Source organism: Pezoporus wallicus, unplaced genomic scaffold, assembly GCF_028554395.1.
Source record: "Pezoporus wallicus isolate ANWC-B61680 ecotype Strahan unplaced genomic scaffold, APGP_CSIRO_Pwel_v1 contig_8108, whole genome shotgun sequence".
Taxonomy (NCBI): Eukaryota; Metazoa; Chordata; class Aves; order Psittaciformes; family Psittacidae; genus Pezoporus; species Pezoporus wallicus.
Window position 1 is genome coordinate 2,699,190 of NW_026638088.1, and position 20,698 is coordinate 2,719,887.

Genomic DNA, 20,698 nt, shown 5'->3' on the forward strand with positions numbered 1-20,698 from the left:
CACAAAACCTCCTGCATCTTTTGATGCAATTACTCTGAACACGGTGAGCAGAGGGAATAACTCTTCCTTCCTGCTGCACGTCCATTCGCGCAAGGGAGTTACTCCTAATTCACTTTTAAGAGAGTAATCAGAAAGGCTTAAACTCTAAATCACCACTGAGAATGCCTTGCTAGCTCTAAAAAGACCTCAACAGCAGAATTCTGTGTCCATACTTCACTGTCTGTCCAAAGAAAGGTAGAATAATACACTAGGCTACGGTTCGCAGTGAAGTCGTAATATTTATCTGCATTCACCTGTTTGTAGCAGGTCTTAATAAGAGCGAAAACAAATCCTCTGTCCATGATAGACAACAGGTCATTGAGGAAAAATGCCAGACTGGTGTTGAGCCTTTCGACCATTTCTGTATCCTAGAGAGAAGGAAGAGGAAAATGGGACAGAAACTGAAGACGAGCACGCTGTGTATTTTCAATTCGTGGTGTAGGCACCAGCGAACACACGGGAGGTGTGGAGCCTCAGCTCTGATCGAGCTCAGTTCAGTTTAATTCTTTGCCATTACCTTCTGAAACCGAGAGACTATATCACCGGCAATTGTGCTGACCAAAGCAGTTACATCATCCATGAAACGCTCAGGAAAACGATTCTTTCTTGGCGCATCCAGTTTGTCAGCAAAATACAAATGATGCACCATGCTCTTCACCTATAGAGACATAAATTACAGCCAAGTCACTCGCAGTTGCTGCTGTCTGTGGTTTAAACTAGGAACTGTGAGACAACGATAAGCAAGGTGTTTCCAGGTTGCTCACCATCAGCTCGAAGAAGAACCAGGCTTGCTGCAGGGCTGCCTCCCGCACACTCCCGCTGCACACAACCCATTGTAAGGCCAGCTCCTCGTGAAAAAGCTACAGAGGTTCAAATCCAGAGTTAGCCCGAGCCTCGACACCAGCTCACAAAACAATCCGCATGAGAAATGGGAGCACGATCCATGGCAAGGATGGCAAACAATGAGGTTAAGCAAAATAACTGGGAACGTGACAGCAGTGGTGGCATCCCTTAAAGAAATCCCCAACTAACAATGAAGGATGATGTGATGATATGGGATGAGAGAAACGTTTCACAGCATCTTGCTCCGAAATTGAATTTTGAGTGTCAAAAGAATCTTCCGCCACCCCCCCCAAAAAAAAACCAAAAAGTTTGGTGCTCGAATTAGTTTAGTTGAAAATTCTACCTTTCTGCCTGGTCTGATTTTTGCAGGAAAAAGGAGTAAAAAGCGGACATATAAAGCAATTTGTATAAAGATGTATATTTACTGTGAGAAAGGACTTAAACAGCAAGAAAGAAACGTGGGGCAAAGAAACAGCTTTTGGATTCCTTTTCTTAGGAAGAGCAACCCGCAGGCCGGATGTTTGATTACATTTTCATTACCCAAGTCAGGCAATTTGCCTTTCTGACATTGTTTAGTAGGATCTCATCTCCTGCAAGGGAGTGCGCTTTGAAAGGAACTCCCATTCACTCGCTGGATTAACGCCTGCGCACCCGAGTTCAGCACACATCCATAACGCTAGCCATCCCATTATGATTTTGCACACAAGAATGTGTCATTTACATGTCTAGACAGTGCTATTCATATTTTTTGAAAGCCAGTAATAAACCGGCTCCAAACACTATGGCCATTAAATCAGACAAGCTACTCCTGATCATTTTATTCTTCCCACTTCGGCTCTGTCACAATACTTCATATTCACTACAGCCTGGATATTCGGAGGTGCTAAGCAACAGCCGTTCCTAATGACCTCGGAAAAAAACAGGCTATAAATGAAAGAGTAGATTGCATCATGTTTTCAGAATGGCTTGACCTCCCTGCCCCACAAGATCAATGGTCTTCACTGAAATCTACCTTTTTAGTTGGTAACCGTCCTGTTAATGTTTGTAAGAAACTTGACGTCTCAGTGTGCGAAGACATACGATTACAACTTCGATCCGTAGCCTACGGAGTGGAGATGAATGAATGATGACAGGACATTAAAGTTTGCTGTGGATGGGTTTTGCAGCTCAAGGACAACGTACGTTTACAAAAATACTGTTCCAACTGTAGGCTTTTACTGCCTTTACATCTTTTTATGCATTCTCAAACACTTATTAATGTACAGATTTGGTTTGAACAAAACCACAGTACTTTCCACTGTTTCAAGACATACAGGCTATTTAAGTAACTGCATGTTCTTATGCACAAAGACACTTAATGCTGCAAAGCATGAAACTTTTTCATCATTGCATTTTATCAGCATGCATATGTCAAGGAGGTAAAACTTGTAATTTCAGTCCATACCTCTCAAGCTACCAGAGACCAAGCACATGGGGATGTACGCCATGGCACAGGGAATAAGGAAATCACCGAGGTTCTCTTTCTGATAGAAATAATTTGCCACGGGTGCATGCGGACTCAGACTAAGTATTTCTGGGACTCTGATGCACTTGAAAGGAGGTACAGTTGAGAGGTACGTTCAAGGCAACCATGCAGTGGAAAGCAGCAGGCAAATGGGGGCTAAATAAGTCCTTCTGACTGAAGCTGCTATAAAGTTTTCATACTTTGCAACACAGAACAGATACAATCGGCCCTAGCACGTCACTGGCTGCATCATTCAGATTTACGTGTTTGAAGAGAGAATTTTACATGTGGCAATCAGTTTTGGCTTAACAATATTCCACTCAAACAGTCATGAAGGATCACTTGACGATGGAGACTAAATGCTCGATGAGAATGGCAAAATGGTTTGCAACATCAAAAGAAATGGCAAACATGGACAAAACTATGAAGCTGTGATTAATGTTCCCACTTAGAAATGTGCTCCACCTGAAGCTGAAACTAGTGTTAGAGAGAGAAAAGAAAAGAAAAGCAGTCACAGCATTTACATTTCACAGACCAGCAACCACTGAAATGAAAGAAGGGGACACGTCCACGCGTTTGGAGGGTTTTCATGCAGTGTGGGGAGGTGGTGGGGGAGAAGATGCTAAATTAGAAAAGAAAACTCACAAAGTTTCCAAGGAATAAAGAAATAATTCAGAACAAAACAACAAAAAGGCACCAAACCACCAAAATGGGAGTAAACACCAAAAGGAGGATATTCTACAGGGAAACATCAGGGAGAACAAAGCCAGAAAAACCTCTACCGAAGACACCACCTGTGTTGACTCTGCACTTGGGCTGGGGTTGGATCCCCATGGGGCTGCTTTTGGACCACCAGTGTTTACCCAGGAATTGGAGCGGTCTAAACCCTGGGCATGTAATAGAAAGCAGTTGGGAAAGGAAAGAAATATTACATGTTGCATGCCATACAGTACTCAAAGCTCAGTCCTTAAAAGCAATCAAACCGGGTGCACTACAAACACATCATCAGTTAGCACTGTTAAAGCAGCCTGAATTCTCAGGTGTCAGTGGAGACGTCTTAGTCCAGAGGATTATTTTATATCTCATCACACACATATACACTGTTGACAGCTCTGGTCCAACCTGCCCTCTCTGTAATGCCTGACATATCTTCCTCATGAAACCCTACTCTTATCAGATTAAACCCATTCACTGCAGGAGATGGAGCCAGCCTGGATATACAGGCTGGCTGAGGAAAACTGGTGCACAGATGTGAATACCACAAAGGATGCTCTCTGAGGTTTCCAGCACTTTTAGGGTGGACTGCTTGCTACAGTTTATAAGCTCTACAACTCTTATGGAAATGCTGAGAAACTTTGAAGAGAATGAGTGGCAGCTCTCACAGGGATTCCTGCTCATGGAATAAAAACCCAGCATTGCTGGTAGAATAACCCTGTGAACAACACTGCACATGGACACTGGGTATTTTCTCTGGGCAGTGTGGCCAATACACGAAAGAGAACATACCTTTTCTGGAACCAACCTGTTTTGCCAAGCAAATTACCTGACAAATCATCCTCCTTTTTAAAAGCCCAATCTAGTTTGTATTCCAAGTTCTACTCCTGCAATGGATCGTATGGGCAAAATTACTGTGGATCCCTCCTCTCTTTGTGCTTCCCTTTTCTCTCAACACACTCAAGAAGAAGAAAAGTTCAAATTTAAAGGTAAATTGTTTAAGCCAGGTTGGACACAGGGGCTTGGAGCAACCTGCTCTAGTGGAAGGTGTCCCTGCTCGTGTTAGGGGGTTGGAACTGGATGAGCTTTAAGGTCCCTTCCAACCCAAACCAGTCTGGGATTCTATCACATGTTGTCACGCAGGCTGCTCCAAAGTCAGGACCATTCAGCAGGATGCAGTGGACTTTCCTGGTTCCAGGAACCAGCTCTGACGGAGGCAGTTTTGCAATGCCACAACTGAATATCAATTCCTTATAAATTCCACAGCTTTGTTTCAACTCTCACATGAGTGAGAGCTTTCATCGTAGTTCCTGTGCCCACTCAGGGCTTTTTCCCAATGCCTGAAGCAAAAATGCAGCCCATTTCATCACAGTGCTTATCATCTGCTGCAAAGTCCACCAAGCCTAACAATCTATTTCTCGCTGCAAAGAAAAATCCATCTCAAGGTTGAGCCCAGTGTGAGGGCTGTAACCTGGGATGCAAACCATTAATCCACTGAGCTATCCCCTATGCATAGAGTACAGCGATGCTGTAATTTTGCTTAAGATGTCCAATAAAAAAAATACTGAACACATATAAGGAGAGTGCTTTAATCTCAATTACTTTTTGGAAGGAATAAATCAAAGCTTTCTGCCCTGCTCAGACCCATAAACATGTTTTATTTTGCTCACAGTGAATTAAAGTCGAAAGGACTTTGCAGAATGCTGAACTAAGCTCATGTTTTGTAATATCAAGTCTGACTCTGAAAACGCCTTTCTCACACTCACATTTCTGCTCACAGGGTTTCTAATCACATCACTTAGGTTCTGAGGATAAAGGTACACATAGACTGTGTTTGCAGAAGCACAAGTCATGTTGTAAACATCAGAAAAGGAAAAGATTCTTTCCTCTTTGGCAAATAAAAGAGCACAAGAGCTTCTTATTGCTTGGCAGAGTCACTCAACAGTTCACAAAAGTGCTATTAAATTCTCTTCTACCTCTGGGGTTCAACCTGCAGCTGGATCTGTGCAGGAACACAGCAGACATCTGTGACAATCCACTGCTGCAGCAATGAAACTCCACTATCTTTTCCTGTCTTTCCAGCACATCTCCAGCACTGCAGGAACACTCAAAGCATAAAATCTCACCATAGGTCTTTTTAGACACTTAAATTCGTGTTAGTAGGGAATAAAATCTATGTGGCTTCAATTCACAAATGAAGGCAAAATAAGTAACAGAAATCTTCCCTATCCTGTACAGGGGATCACTATTTCACTTTTCAAAATCAAGTAAGAAGCTGATAAAAGGGAGACTCAAAGCACAGATACCAACCCTATAAATACCTTACATTACAACAGAACTGGATTCTGAAACCTTCCATCAAACAACAAAAGAGTCTTTGGGGTTTTCTCAAGTAGAAAGCCTTCCCTGATAGATTCTCTTTTGAAGTGCAGGTTCCCAATTCTTACGGAATTCTTATGGCATATGTGCTTCAGCCACTACTTGGAAAAACAGAATAGGAATTTTTACATCTTTTTACTCATATTAACATATCAAGAAGTGTCTTTTCTATTACCCAGCTGAAATAATTCTATTCAACCATAAGTCCGTAGAGTCAGACTGAGTTTAATTTCTGGTGCTCAGGCTACCATAAAGGAAACTTTTCCCTCAACAATTACGCAAAGAAGAGGTTTTAGTTTAAAGCCTGGAGTACATCCCTAGAAGAAAATCTCTCTTCATTTTGTACTGTGACATTATTCACTGAGCCAGCACATATTAAACTTCTGATAGCCTGTGTAAATGCCATACGCACATTAGTGCTTATGGCATTTCACAAAAGGTCAGGCTTGTTTAATTAGCAAGATACTGAAGTGGTCTTTAAAACATTTTAAGACTTTTAAGTCCAGACTTTGATGTAAAAGTAATGATTTGCCTACCCAAACTGCTTCAGCCTCTTATCTGGTCAGCAAATTATGTTGTTACTCATTTTAAATAGGTAGCTTCTTTCTGAAACTATGCTTTTCTTGCTCTTCTAAAGCCCAGGACCAACCAGCGTCAGGCCTGGCTGGTCAGGATGATGGTTTTATTAACAAACTTGCACACTGATCTTCCAAAGGATGGAATGGAACTGCTCTTTGAAAGGGCTCAGCAACTCATCTGTGCTGGAAGGTGGGAACGCATCTCCTCTTAGAGTAAGTTATTACAGTTAGGAGATTAAAAAATAGAACCCCGAACAAGCTAAGGCTTGTTTGTGAAGGGAATTACAAACAGCAGATTCTCCCTAGCTCATCCTACCTAATTTAGGTACAAAACTGAAGTGCTCAAATTGGGACTGTGGCAGTCCTATGTACTTGGAAGTCACCAGAGAGGGACAAACCCTCTGCAGGGGGTGCCCTTAAGAGTTGAAATAAAAGCATTCAGGTGCTCTGCACTAATGTGCCCACACTGGAAAACCCCTTTTAGGTGTGAGGAGTCAGTGTGGGTGCAGACTTAGCACACCATAAATTCACACTGCAGCTCAGCTGGCTGGACTGTGGCTCACTCACTAAAATCCTCCCTGGCCCATTCAGGGACTAGGGATACTCCTGCTGTGTGCAAGACACCTGCTCTGGACAAGAGTAGTAGAGAAAGCATCTGAGCAGCCAGATCTGAATGCAGAGGAGAAGAAAGGGTTTTGGTTTGGGAGGTAATAGTGGGATCACAGGGTGGCAGGGTAGAGGGTGCGAGGCTTGGGGAGAATAACAGAGCTGGTCAGAGGATATGGCTGCTGGCCATGTGAGAAGTGAGGCAGTAAAACCATTCTTGTCCTGCTAGTCTTGGGGACACAAGTCCAGAAGGACTTTTGTCCCTAGCTACCACACTTGTGGAAGTAACACTGCCAGAATGGTCTCCAACAAGTTAGGGAGATCAGCAACTACTTTCAAGGAGCAAGAGTTTCAGTAGTGTTATCAGCAACTGCCAGAAGTCTGAGAAGGGGCCATTAGTAGGACATCTTTTCATAGGAAAATGTCACAAACACTTCCCTTCTATTTCTTTAAAGAGTAAATAAAAGATGCTGAGGTTCCTGTAAGACCCTCAGCACTGCACTCCTACCTTACTGCCAATGATGGAGCGAACTTCATCATCCGGCGAGGTGGGGGTCCCAGATATATCTGGGTTGCTGTTGCTGAGGCTCCGTGAGCGGTTGAGGTTAAGGCTTGCTGGTCGGACAGCAGATCGAGCCATGGTGGCATAATGCACTGATCCCCCCAGGCCACCAGGACCTACGGTGGTGTACAGAAGAACATCCTGGTTAGACCATCAATCAGCCTTGATCCCATGCTACTTTATGCCTGACTGATGCAGCACACCCTTTGGATAACCAGCAGATGTAGCCCATAAGGAAATCTTCCCTATGCCTTCCCCTGCCTGTTTCTCCAAGGCAAGTAGCAGGGAGAAAGGGATGGGATTAAACTATTTTATCCACTGATGTCTGGGAAGCAGGAAGCTCCCTGTGGATTTAGGCAGCTGGTGTGAGGTAATGCTTTTAGCCAAAGGGATATTTTCCAGACCTCAGACTTGAAAACAACCAAAGGACTGGGCACTAAGTACAAAACCTTCCCAACACCTCTAAGAGGTTTCCCCCTCCATGTAAGAAGCAAGTACTGTGCACAACAGTCCTTCCAAAGCCTTGTTTTCTGTGGCTGTCACTCACACCACCTCTTCCCCCATGCAGATACATCCCTTGTTCTCAGCAGGGGTGGAATTAATTGCTTTCCCTCCTGTACCCAGTCATGTATTTTCAAGTATTCCATGCTCCTTTGCCAATGTTTCAATGTTTGCTGGAACTGGATAAAAGTACAAAAGTACTAGTGAGGGAGAGCAGGAAACATGACAGGCCAAGAGTGCACCACATCTGCGCAACTTGCTACAGAAAACAAAACTAAACCACCAGATTTTTGCCATAATTTAGCCTCATGGTCTTTCATCAGTGATGATAAGGATTATCAAACAGTTAAATCTCTGACATGGCTAACTGTAATTAAAGTCATCTTGTAAATGGCTACACTGGATCATAAAGAAAGTTAATAAGAGGGCTTGGCAGGGAACCAGCCATGCAGCTGGAGCTCGAGAGCACCTGCCAGCAAGCAATTTCTGCTTGCTTTTATCACACTGGGACTTGAAATAGAATGAAGAAAAGAGCTACCTGGTGATGGTGAGTTGGGATAGGTATTTGGTAGGCGAAAAACATAATAAATATAGGAAGCAAGAAGGCTGTTTCTGCCATGCTGGTCCTGGTTTCCATCCAAGTTCTTGTGGAGTCTGTTTATGATTGATGCCATCGCTTCAAAAGATGCTTGGCCCAAGTTAACTGAAAGTAATGTGAGGAGTTTGGGTTAGAATGCAGCAAATCCTAAATGCACATTTTGTCCATCTTCTAAAGGATAAATGGTGAAGCTTGTTAGATTACAGCAAGCGTTCCTCATCAAAACTGAGCCTATTTGAACTAGGTCTAATAAACAGCTTGACAGGAAGACAGGTGTTGCAGTGATAAGGCTCCACTTCTATTAATAACCAATTTAATGAAATTAGGCCTGTTTTCTGGAATCAACCCAACTTTGGTCATCAACTGCAATGGTAACAAGATCAAGTCCTTGTTTAACTGATTGATAATATCCCTTGGATGTTTATTGTGCTTTTCTCGGTTAATTGTTTCCTCCATTTAAACCTTAGCCAAAATATAAACTGTCTCCAACAGAACAATTCCATTCTGCTTCTGGAAAAAAAGAAAAGTGTTCTAAAAATGAGCACAGAAATCTACACAATATTCTAAATAAATCTGGGATGAAACAAGCAGCTGGAGACTGTAAATATTAGGCTTTTATAGACTACGCATGAATGTCCTCCATGCTCCGTATAGACAAACTAAACCAATGCAGAACAATTAAAGATTAAATGATTGCTATTTTTAAAGCAGTCTTAGATACCTATATTCCACCATGTCCAAACTCAAGTTTCCTACAAAAAAGCTACTATTTTAGATACCAAGGGTGTAATCCTGCCTTCCACTTGAGATTTTTTGTACTGTCACAGCACAGCCCCTAACAGGGAGCACAAAGAAGGATTATTCATGCTGACAGTATCAGATCCACAGTAGCTTCAGGAACATGCAGTATCTCTATCTTCTTATCTTACCTACTTCAAGATTTCCAAGCTGACCAGGAAGGTCAAAATCCTTGGTTTCTGAATGTCAGTATAGAGACACCTCAACAGGCTCCAGTGCTAAGAAACTGCTGAGCATCCAACTCATGAAAGTCAGCCCCCTTTTTGGGACTCAACTTGAATGCCAAATTACTACTCATTCTTGGAAACCTCTGTATTAAATATTGCGTCTGTGTATATCACTACCCATCTGGATGCCAGCACGTTTTATTTGGAAGACACATGGTATATTAGTGGCACTAAAATAAAGCATAAAAATGGACTTTTTTATTTCTGCATAAATATGATAAAATTGGAAGTGTCAAAGTTTCAGCTATATAATTCTCTATAAAACATAAATAGAATACCTATTTGGCCTGCAATGACAGGAGGTCTTACTACCAGAAGAATCAGTTTGTCAAGCAGGAGATGAAGAAATCGCACTACCGGCTCCAGTTGAGAGGAATTTAAAGCTGAAATGCTGCTCTTCAGTTCATTTTCCAGGTTGTTTTCCATAATTCTCATGTCTCCTATTCGCACAGGGAACATGTGCTCATCCAGAGCATGGACAAGTGCAAAGAACTTGTCCAGATAAGGGTCCTACAGACAAGGAAAAAGCCCCAATAATCAGCAAGAAGCTCCAAAAGTAACTCTGCTTCCTATGGATTTGGACCTCATGGACAGAGTCTCTCCCTCATTCTTCTACCTGACTTTAATCTCACAGGATTAACAGAAACTCAACAACTTTGAGAGCTCTGCCCATATGTCTTATTCAACTGAAATAGTTCAGAAGGAGTCAGGGCAAAAACAGAGGTCCCACAGACTTTGTATCCTTATTAAAACAGACAAAAATGCACTAAAATCATGTTACTACTTAAAGCACAAATAAAATACACAAAAAAACCCACCAAAATGACGCACTGGGAATTGATAAAACAAAAGTTGAAATGATTAGTCAAAATGATTGTCATCTTCCTTTGCAGATCAAAGACAAGATGAAAAATACATGGAGAAACAAAAGAGACAGAGGGGAAAAGGGAAAACAGGGAAACATCGTATGTCTGGACTCTATGTTAGACCTGTTGTATTAAACACAACAGTCTGAGGTCTGAAAACACGGTTGGCCATTCACCCCGTGAATAAAGGCCAAACTGCTCAGACTCTTAAGCAGAACTTCAATATACTCACAGCAGAATGTGGAATAACAGGTCTGCTGGCTCAGAACTGAAAATGAGATCGTAATTTCACTACAAGTGATTATTAAACTCTCCACAGTATCAACTTTGACAGCATTTCAACAGTCAAAAGACTATCAAAGACCATCGAACTATTACAATAACCGCTCTTATCATTTACCTGAGTGTGGAGGGATGATACAGCAACAACTTCTACGTTGAAAACCCCTTTGTGGTTATCCACCCACTTCATCCCAGGGAGTGGAACCTGCAGGTTAAAGAAAGATCATTGAATCCTAGAGTGGTTTGGGTTGGAAGGGACCTTAAAACTCATCCAGTTCCAACCCATTCCCCCTTGCCCTATCACTAGATGAGTGAGGATGTGACAGAAAGCAGAGCTAAGGCACTTGAACAACTCACCTCTGGAGAAAGCACTGAATAAGCCTGCGGTGGTTTCTCCAATGACACAGGTAGGCAGAACTGACCAGTCTTTAACCGTCCATTTTGGAGCATTGGTATCCACTTCAGTGAGAAGGAATTAACAAAAGAAAGAACAGAAACACGCACTTCTTAAGGCATTCTTGAATATGGCAGGCTTGACACTCAAATTCTCAAACTCTGTTACGGTGTATGAGTTGACAGTGATGCTCAACAAACTGCAAACACATGCACTATGACCATATCCTGCGCTGAGAAACAAAGACTGAAAGATACTCACAGTGTATCCAACTGGAGTTTCCAGGGGAGTGTTTTGTTTTTGCTGACAACTCACATGGTAGAAAGTAAAAAGCAGGTGGTGGTGATCGGTTAAAGTGGCTGGAAGCTTAATCTTGATTTCCTCATGAAAATCAGGCGATCTGTGCAGAGACCAGAGCCTTAACTGAGTCACCATCAATACAAACAATGTGTTTTACTATCTTATGCTCAAGATGGAATCCTTTGAGTTGAAGTATCTTGGGGGAAGGAAGTATATGGACCATCCCAAGGGATAAAAGCTTCACTTTCTGATCATCAAGGACTGGAAAAACCTTGTATATGCAGTTACAGTCCCCAAAAGTTGCAGCCCCCACCCCACACAGGCACTGCCACAACCCTCAGCCTGCAGGACAGGATTCTCTCCCTGGTGCATCTCTCCCTGGTTCAGCTGCAAAGACTGTCAACATGCTAAAGCCAGATTCAGCACTCCTTACCCCATGAAATTATTTTCCAGACCAAGTACTTCCAATTTGTAACCTAAGCCTAAAAGGTTCCAACAAAATAACAAAGCCCATGCTAACATGAGTTTATAACGTAAACCTTTGTGACTACTAACTTGAAGGTTATACTTAGAGCATCTGCTGAGTTGGGTACGTGCTTGGGATCACAGCTCCGACACAATGGTGATTTGTACCAGAGCAAACAAAGACTCTGGCTCCTATTCATGGCAAAACCCTAACTGACACTGAGCTGTTGTGAGAAAAAACTGAGAATCAACTGACACTGCAGTTGTTGTGAGTGCTACCCAGATAGTCACTGTTAAATAATGAACAGAGTCACTGGGGAGTTACTCCACTTTCACACTGGTAAAACTTCCTTTGGGTGGAACCACATTACCCATATGGTGTCACGGCTTTCCTCAAGCTGTCACGTTTTACCTGTTGTGATACACTACAGCTGTATATGCTTCTTTGGAAAACTCAGGACAGCTAGATTTGCCAAAGATGACCTGCAAAACAGCAAGAAACCCATAGAAATCCCCCTGTAAAACCAGTAATTTATTCCCTAATCCCACAGAGACATTTACAGCTCCATTCACTAGTCTGTGCAGCTCTGGACAGTTACATCTGCTTGTGCTCCTTCACTTCCATGCAACGTTTTACTTTGTCACTGAAGAGTTCACAACTTTACTAATACCAGTTACACAGGCACACAGATATGGATGAAGAACTGATAAACGGAACCACTCCTGTGCAGGTCTTCACCAAGTGCTGATCACTTCTGGCCCTGAACTCAAGGATAACAATTACCTCTAACTTTTTTGTCATGGAAGTGAAGATGCTGTTCCAAACACAAGGGTGTCCACTGCAAAGGTCTTAAGTTAAAATATTAGCTACTATATTGTTACTTTGCAACCTCTATACAAAGGAACTCTGTTCTGAAATACTATAATTTCATATTCCTCTGAACGTGTATTTTTTAATATATTTCAAAATACCCATGTATTTCTTTAACACAGGGATTTTACGACTGCAATGTGTACTCTGCCGTATCGGCATGCAGCATTCCCATAGAGCACAAAGTACATCACCCACCGGCATAGCATTGCTTGGGTCCTCTCCATACATGAACTGGACTTTTACAGTGATATTCCTGGCAGATCCTTGGCGGTTGGCAAAGTTAAGGCTCTGGGGATAGACATAAAGCAGATTCCTGCAAGAGACAAAGGCACCGAGTGAGCATCCCCGTGTGAGAATGAGAGCGTTCCCACCTTTATTAATGCTGTTATTTAAACCCCTATGGAAACAAAGCGATGGGTTTGACATTTTCCATTAGCCAGATGGGCTTCTCTTCAATGTAAGTGCAGACCCACACAAGCAATTTGACAATGACCCTTTATTTTAGACATCAAAAGTCATAGTATTTTTACTGCCATCATACCGTGAAATAGTTCCTGTTCATAAGGGCACTTGAAAAATACATCTACAAATTCACCAGTGATTCTGCCATCTAAGAAGTTCAAGTGGAAAGAAAACACACAAATAGAAGAGCACGGAAGTATTTATTTATTCAACATAGAGTGGCTGGTTCCTGCTAAATCCCTTCCCTGTTGAGACCTGTCCTTTTCTTCTTTCTTTTAGAATCCCCTTACATCGTGATGACTTGAGATTACACCTCTCCTCTGGAAGCAGATTAAACGAAACAGATACCTGCAGCTTTAGTGGCTATACAATCCTTGCAATGACTCACATTTAATGGTGGACACTTACTGGTAGGTTTTGAGGCCAGGAGAGGCAGACACCCCTCCTCATAGGTTTATAGACAACTTCATCCTTCCCTAGGAAAGGGCACATTTTGGAGGCCCCTTCCAGCTCCGTGTCCCCAAGTCTACAATTACTTGAAACATAACAGTGACAAGATGCAAATTCTGCCATCCTTTTAGCCCTCCTGCATCCCTGCCAGCAAAGTGCAGGTTGGATTCATACACTGACAGCAAAACTGTCCACTACAAGCCCCGGCCTGTGTATGATCAAGTAATATGTACCTGCAGAAAGTCCCTCGTATGTTCTTTTAAAGACAAAAAAGACAAGCACCCAAACCATTCCGTTCAACACACAGTTATTCAAAGGAAATACAGCTTCTTTTGCCCAAAACAAGTAAAAGTGTATGAACTATTGCATGTCTTTTAAAAGTCAGCCTGGAAATATCCAATCCATCTCCCACACAGCCTTGCTCACCAGACCAGCATCATTCCCCCTCAGATACCCTGGCTCCTACAGCACCAAAAAAGCAGAACCAAAAGGGATGCTCAACTTGGGCTACAGGGCAGCCCAATGGTTCTGTGAGAGATTCACATTACTGCATTGCATCTGCTAGGGATAAGAGACTGGCATACTGTGTTTTGCCCAAACACTGAAGCAACCAGCTCTGTAACAAGCCTTGTACCTTGTAAGGTAGCAGGAAAAAGAAGTTCCTTTCCCGTCTATCACCCTCCAGGGACGATTCAGTGAATCTGAACACAATTTGTAAGTTGTTTCCAACAGTTCCTTGTCCCAGAGAGACAACAGACAACAGATGGGCACAGAAAACTGAAGTGAGGAGCACAGCAGGACAACATTTAAGCACAATAAAGCTGCTACAGAGTGCTGGCAACAGCAGACTGAAAACAAGGACCGGTTTTGAGTATCAGGAAGGCAAGAACTGGTTGCTCCTTGAAGGCATCTGGTGCCTTTTTAGGGTACCCAACACTCCTGTGCTGGGAAAGCAGCAGGTCACTCTCCTGCAGGAGAGGCTGGAAAGCTGAGCTGTCCTAAGCTGTTGGAAATGGCACAGACTGAGATGAGCTCTTAGGCAGAAGCTCGTCCCTGTGAGGGTGCTGGGGCGCTGGCACAGGGTGCCCAGAGAAGCTGTGGCTGCCCCATCCCTGGCAGTGTTCAAGGCCAGGTTGGACACAGGGGCTTGGAGCAAGCTGCTCTAGTGGAAGGTGTCCCTGCCCGTGGCAGGGGTGGGGAATGGATGAGCTTTGAGGTCCCTTCCAACACAAACCACTCCATGAGTCTGTGATAATGCTGGTCCCAAGGAATCCTCTAAGAGTCTCCCAAGAAAAAAGGTCAGCACCTACACAGAGCAGTCCAGCTGTACAGCTCCAGACAGCTGTACAGGACAGCCTTATGAAGCCAGGCTCTTTTCCACCCCTTCAGGCATAGGAATATGCTTAGCTAGCAAGTGGGAACATCTTCCCTTTCAAGTCCTTCATGGTGAATTAAGTTTTGAATCCCATCCCTACTGGTCGCTTTGGCTAATCAACGTGCTCTTACTATTTCAGAGGGGGCCTGTGCCGTTTCTGTGACTCTACTAAATTACTTTGTTCTGGCATGCATACATTTGCTCCTTGATGTTCTTTTTAAAATGAAAATGGATATGAAAATTTACTCTAAAATGTACACTGCTCATAAAACTTTTATTAAGTATTATTAGCGCTTAAGAGAAGGATTTAATGTATTTGTGAAGCCAGGCTACAGGATCACTATATTAAAGGCAGTCTTAGGACTGATTTACACTGAATAGCAGAGATGAGCCTAAACCAAGCTTGCAGTTCTCCTACCAACTCTCCTGCTTGGGCTTGCCTGCTGGAAGCAAAGGAGATATTCCACCAATGTGATTCCACTTTAGAAAGAGACCTACAGAAGCAGAAGTTACAGCTGATGTTACACATCAGGCAGGGCTTTAGCTGCATTCGTAACAGCAAAATGTACAGCCTGTTCCCCCATCCACTGCCCTTCAAGCCTTTGTCATGTGAAAGGCTCAGAGGACATTTCATTAGGAAGAAGCTCATGTTGCTTACAGGATCATAGAATAGTTAGGGCTGGAAAGGACCTTAAGATCACCCAGTTCCAACCCCCCTGCCATGGGTAGGGACACTTCACACTAAACCATCTCACCCAAGGCTCTGTCCAGCCTGGCCTTGAACACTGCCAGGGATGGAGCATTCACAACCTCCCTGGGCAACCCATTCCAGTGCCTCACCACCCTCACAGGAAAGAATTTCCTCCTTATATCCAATCTAAACTTCCCCTGTTTAAGTTTTAACCTGTTACCCCTTGTTCTGTCACTACAGTCCCTAATGAAGAGTCCCTCCCCAGCATCCCTATAGGCCCCCTTCAGACACTGGAAGCTGCTATGAGGTCTCCACACAGCTTCTCTTCTCCAGGCTGAACAGCCCCAACTCTCTCAGCCTGTCTCCATATGGGAGGTGCTCCAGCCCTGCTCATCCTCGTGGCCTCCTCTGGACTTGTTCCAACAGTTCCATGTCCTTTTTATGTTGAGGACACCAGAACTGCACACAATGCTCCAGGTGAGGTCTCACGATAGCAGAGCAGAGGGGCAGGATCACCTCCTTCGACCTGCTGGTCACGCTCCTTTGGATGCAGCCCAGGATACAGTTGGCTTTCTGGGCTGCGAGTGCACAAAGTAAGTGGTATGGCACTGAATGTTGTCTTCAGAAATCAAGGGAAGACAGCCCTAGATGCATATTATTAACAAGCAGTAGGAAGCAAGAGAGAGCAACTTTCTGGTGGGGCAAACACCATGGGGAGGTCTCAAATTAGCGTTCAGTTCTCTACAGAAGGGATAAAGGCAGGAGAAGGGATTGCCCATGACGATAACACTGCAATGCCAACAACCATACTAAGCACATACTAATTCAACTAAAGGACCACTGGTCCTTACGCTTCCAGGTAACAGCTACATCTTGATGATACAGTCACAGATTTCTATCAATAAAAGTTTCAGGCAGAAGCTTTAAACCCAAGGCCTTGTGTCAGGAGCTTTTATTAAAATGCTATGCAAAATGTATGCAAAGCTTATCCTATTATCTCAAACAGATCTCAAAAGTACTTTTACTTTCATAAAATGAATTGCTGAAGTGCAAAGGCTTCCCAAGCCATGGAAATAATGGCACCAGGCCCTCCTCTAAATATTTATATAACATGATTGCAGCCATTTTGCAGACTCCTTCATAAAGGTGTTAAAACATTAAGAGCTGATCCTAATTCTTGGAGTGAATGTCTAACTATTATGAAAATTTCCCTTTTCAGTAAAACCCAGAGACCTTTTTCTTTGCTTTATTCCTACTATAAAAATCATTTAAAGCCCATTTAATCTGGGTCACCCAAGTGCAGGAAAGATCTTCAGGATCATGTTTGTTAACATACATCTTCTCTTGACTGGGCTTACAGCTCCCTGAAGCAGGATTCTCCCTCAGGGTTTCTACAGCCCCTGAATCTTACAGTTTAATCATACCAGAAGGTTTTCTCCCCTCTGCTTTCCTGTGGCCTGCCTTGCTTATGGGCTCTGTGACTGCTGTGACATCTAAGGGTGGCATTTTGTAGTGAGCTTATCACTGCCTGACTTAGTTGGCACTGCCATTAACACAGAAATATAAGAAATAGCTAAAACAGCAGAAAATCATTCATTTAAAATCCTGTAAAACTAAAGCCATTCAAACACTCTGAAATAGATTACAGAAAGTCTACACTTTTTTTTTCTAATTTTGCAACCAGTTCTTCAAGTTTTGCAGCCCAAAATCATATACCAGAGGCTGGATGTTGTTTGCTATTACAGAGTAGTGCCAGGCCCAGATGAAAACCATACCTAAAGTGAAACTCCATTGAGTTTCCCTATAGAAAACACAAATCCTTCGAAAGCACAGGCTTATTGCTTATCTCACTCTTTTAAACGCTGTAAGTGTTTAATAAGGTTATCAGGTTTTATGTATCTCGGTCTACCATTCAAAGTAGAAAGTACCAGACCTTTCAGAGTTGAAGCGTTAAGAACCCTAACAACTCCACCCAAAGGTACAATGTAAGTGCTGTAAATGCTGTTCAGATGCTGCACATGCCTTTTGTTTTTAACTCATCTGAACAGCTCTTCATACATTCCCTGTGCTTCATACATTACCAAGTGCTGCAGGAAAGATGACTCAGCGCAAACACTCCAGGATGACCACTGTCCTGTGAATAACCCTAACTGTTCTAACACTTTTCCTAATGGATTTTTAGTAGGATGTGTAAACAGTGATTTGATGAGTTTCTTTAGAAACCAATCTGAAAAAAAAAGCATATTTTAATAAGGCATGAAAGCCTTCCACTGAACAACTTCTCATGGACATCCCTTGCGGAAGCAGTCAACGTTGTCAAAGGCAGATCTCTAGAATAAAGCCCTATGCCATGCAGATACAAGAATTAATCATGATAAACACTCGTTATCACAATAAAATTAAGAATTAATACAATGGTTACCAGACTTTTGCACGTGGAGTTAAAATAAAGGGCTGATTAAAAGGCAGGGACAAAAGGAGTAAACTGCGTTTCATCTTAGCAGAAGCCCCTGTTTAATTCTGTGTCTCTATGCAGGCTGAGCTTCCGAACTGCATCACTAGAATACTTTTGCTTTGTTCCATTTGATAACACACCTACCCACCTCATCTCAATACTGCTGAGAAGCAGCTGATTTAGGAATAGAGCAGACTCCTCACGGGCCAAAATCAATGTAACACTTAGCCACTGAACAAGCAGCATCAACCATAATAAACCTGAATCTGAACTCCCAACACAGAATAACACAGGTAAGCAAGCTCACAACTTTCAGCCTGTGAGAAACTCAAGCACAGTCACTGGTGGCTGTGGGCTGCTGTATCTCTAAGCATCAAAAGATGAAGAAGAAAACCATGCACAGTCCTAACTCCTTCTCATTCCTCTACACAAAACAACTTTGCTCCCGCTGCTCAAGAAATCTCAGCACTTCACTCACCTCTTGGCACTTACTCACATCCTGAGTGTGTTCAACCAGCCAGTCTCCAATGATTGACCTGTGCTACTTTAGAAATGAAGGGGCTACCACGATTTCATCATTGCACCAAACAGTCAGTGCAAAATAAAATGATAGCAAATGGATGCACAGGCACTATAATGAACAGCCCGTAACCAAACTCCTTGCTTGCCTATACCTTTCCAGGCTCAAACAAGTCATTAAGCAAATTATTCTTCTCTACCATTTGTTCTGCTGACAGAGAGCAGATCCAGGCTAGGCTCAGCTACCTGTGGCTTTACAAGAGTCATCAACAGAGAGCCTGACAGGCATTTACTTGGCAAGAGCCATTCTTCCTGCATCCTATGTGTGCACATTTCTGACCTGATCTAATCCAGGCTGCAGAGAATTGAACAGAGCCAGGTGAGCACTGCAGTATCTGAACGTGCCTGCACTTATCTCAGGCCTCTTCATCCATCTTCAGTCTGTCCTGAAAGGCAAAAGGACTGTCCAGCTAAACCAGCTGAAGAGCTGCTTGACAACAACTTGCAAATGAACTGAGGCAAAGCCTGCTCGATCCCTGGCAGCCCCATGCACCAGGGCACAGAGCTGTCCTTGACCTCCCGTTCCCTCTTTGCATAGTGCAGCCAGAGCTGGGATCTTGGGCCAGAACCCTCAAAACTCTCAGTGCTCAGGGATTTCTGGATCAGCACTTTGCTGCTTGGCTCAAGTGTTTTAGAGTTATGCTTGAGAGGCAAACCCTGATTGGTCACAGCCTTTATGATGCTGTGATTTCACAAACATCCGAAATAGAGCAGGAAAAGGAAAAACTTACTTATCCCTTTGCCTTCACAAGTTTATCCCCTACACGACAATTCTTGGTACTTGGCCTCAGCAGCATACAAGGCCCTTCAAAACTGTCTGCTGCAGTGGAAACATCGCAAGATGAGAAATTACTGCATTGTTTATTTTATGGGGCTGAGCTGAACCTTTGGGTTATGAAAATGCAGTGCTGCTCCCTGGTATAGAATAGTGACTAACGCTTGTATTGAAGGACAGTTCCCACATTTGCTTCCACTCTATGCCAGAAGATTGCCTTTGAATGAAGCTCCATCCTCCCCAGTGCAGGGCTCGATGCGCAACACTCTCCTGCTGTTTTTCCATGCTTTGTGCAGAGACTTTGCAAAGTCTGATATTAAGCAACCTGGTACAAAATATTCTCCATCAATAACTGGAGATCTAAAGAAGTTTCACATTATTTAGTTATGGGTGGGGAGTTACCTGTGTATTATCAACCCTTTGAGACGCAGTTTAACAACTTCAATTATTTTCCTCTTGATGCTTGCCTATCACATGTGCATATGTACATCAACGAGTCCAGGGGAAGAATTACTAACTATAAAAGAATCTAGCAAAACCCTGAAAACTCTCCAAAGTACAGACTATATTATGCAGGGATTGATTTGGGTTTTTTGGATTGCTATGAGCGATTCCAAAAAGAAAAATACTTCTCATTCATACTGCAATACTGCTTGAAGAACGTACGTGCCTCCTTGCAGAGGCATGGACTGCAGAACAGAACATTTACTACAGATTACTTGTGGGCTTGCTTTATGTAGTGTGAATCTTAAACAGTAAGAAGAATGGTAAGGTGAGAAATGTGAGGTATTATTTATCTCCCCCACCTCTGCAAAGCAGCTCTTAAAAAGTAAGTTTTATATGGTGTAAATTACTGCACAAACCTTAACATAGTAGAATCACATCCAGGCAATCTCTGGACCTAATTCCCTCTTTCTCACTTAATCTGAACTACATGACAAGTAAATCCACTGCAGCACAATGAGTTACATCAGAAAATGGCACAAGATGCGAATCAAGCTGTGTGAATCATCTGGGAATATTCTGCCCTTCCACAGCTTATCAAGGAGCTGCACAACCTGAAATACAGCATACAGTGCTCCTAAGTATGGTAAATCCTTTTATGCTCCCAAGGCATCATACAACACAAACAAGAAGCAATTTAGGCCCTTATCAAGATTATGACCCAAAATTAATCTATTAAAAAGCATTGTGTGAAAACCACTATGCCATCAATAACATTTTATAACAGAAGGTCTGGCAGATGGAAAAGTTCAGAACCACCTTAATCAGCAACATGCCCGTCTCTCGGTTTTATCTTCCCAGATATCAACCTGCACTCGAGAGGGGTTACATTCGTTCAAACACACACAGTTTAATGATCAACCCATTGGTTTGCCTC

The 20,698-nt window shown here is 42.9% G+C and overlaps 1 protein-coding gene across 15 annotated transcripts in view; it reads right to left on the reverse strand.

Moving 5' to 3' along the window:
- Positions 1-20,698, reverse strand: part of DOCK7 (dedicator of cytokinesis 7) — a 109,888-nt gene that overhangs the window by 32,849 nt on the left and 56,341 nt on the right. For 7 of the 15 annotated variants that reach the window (XM_057409327.1, XM_057409325.1, XM_057409323.1 and 4 more), the window contains exons 15-27: positions 12,726-12,843; positions 12,069-12,139; positions 11,153-11,291; positions 10,855-10,956; positions 10,616-10,702; positions 9,628-9,859; positions 8,265-8,429; positions 7,172-7,341; positions 3,181-3,273; positions 1,895-1,984; positions 804-899; positions 557-697; positions 294-407 (exon numbers count right to left, since the gene is read on the reverse strand). In XM_057409327.1, coding sequence (XP_057265310.1) covers positions 294-407; positions 557-697; positions 804-899; positions 1,895-1,984; positions 3,181-3,273; positions 7,172-7,341; positions 8,265-8,429; positions 9,628-9,859; positions 10,616-10,702; positions 10,855-10,956; positions 11,153-11,291; positions 12,069-12,139; positions 12,726-12,843 — 1,618 coding nt within the window. The remainder of the gene's footprint in view (positions 1-293; positions 408-556; positions 698-803; positions 900-1,894; positions 1,985-3,180; positions 3,274-7,171; positions 7,342-8,264; positions 8,430-9,627; positions 9,860-10,615; positions 10,703-10,854; positions 10,957-11,152; positions 11,292-12,068; positions 12,140-12,725; positions 12,844-20,698) is intronic. The other 8 variants (XM_057409329.1, XM_057409331.1, XM_057409330.1 and 5 more) reach the window with 3 other exon arrangements.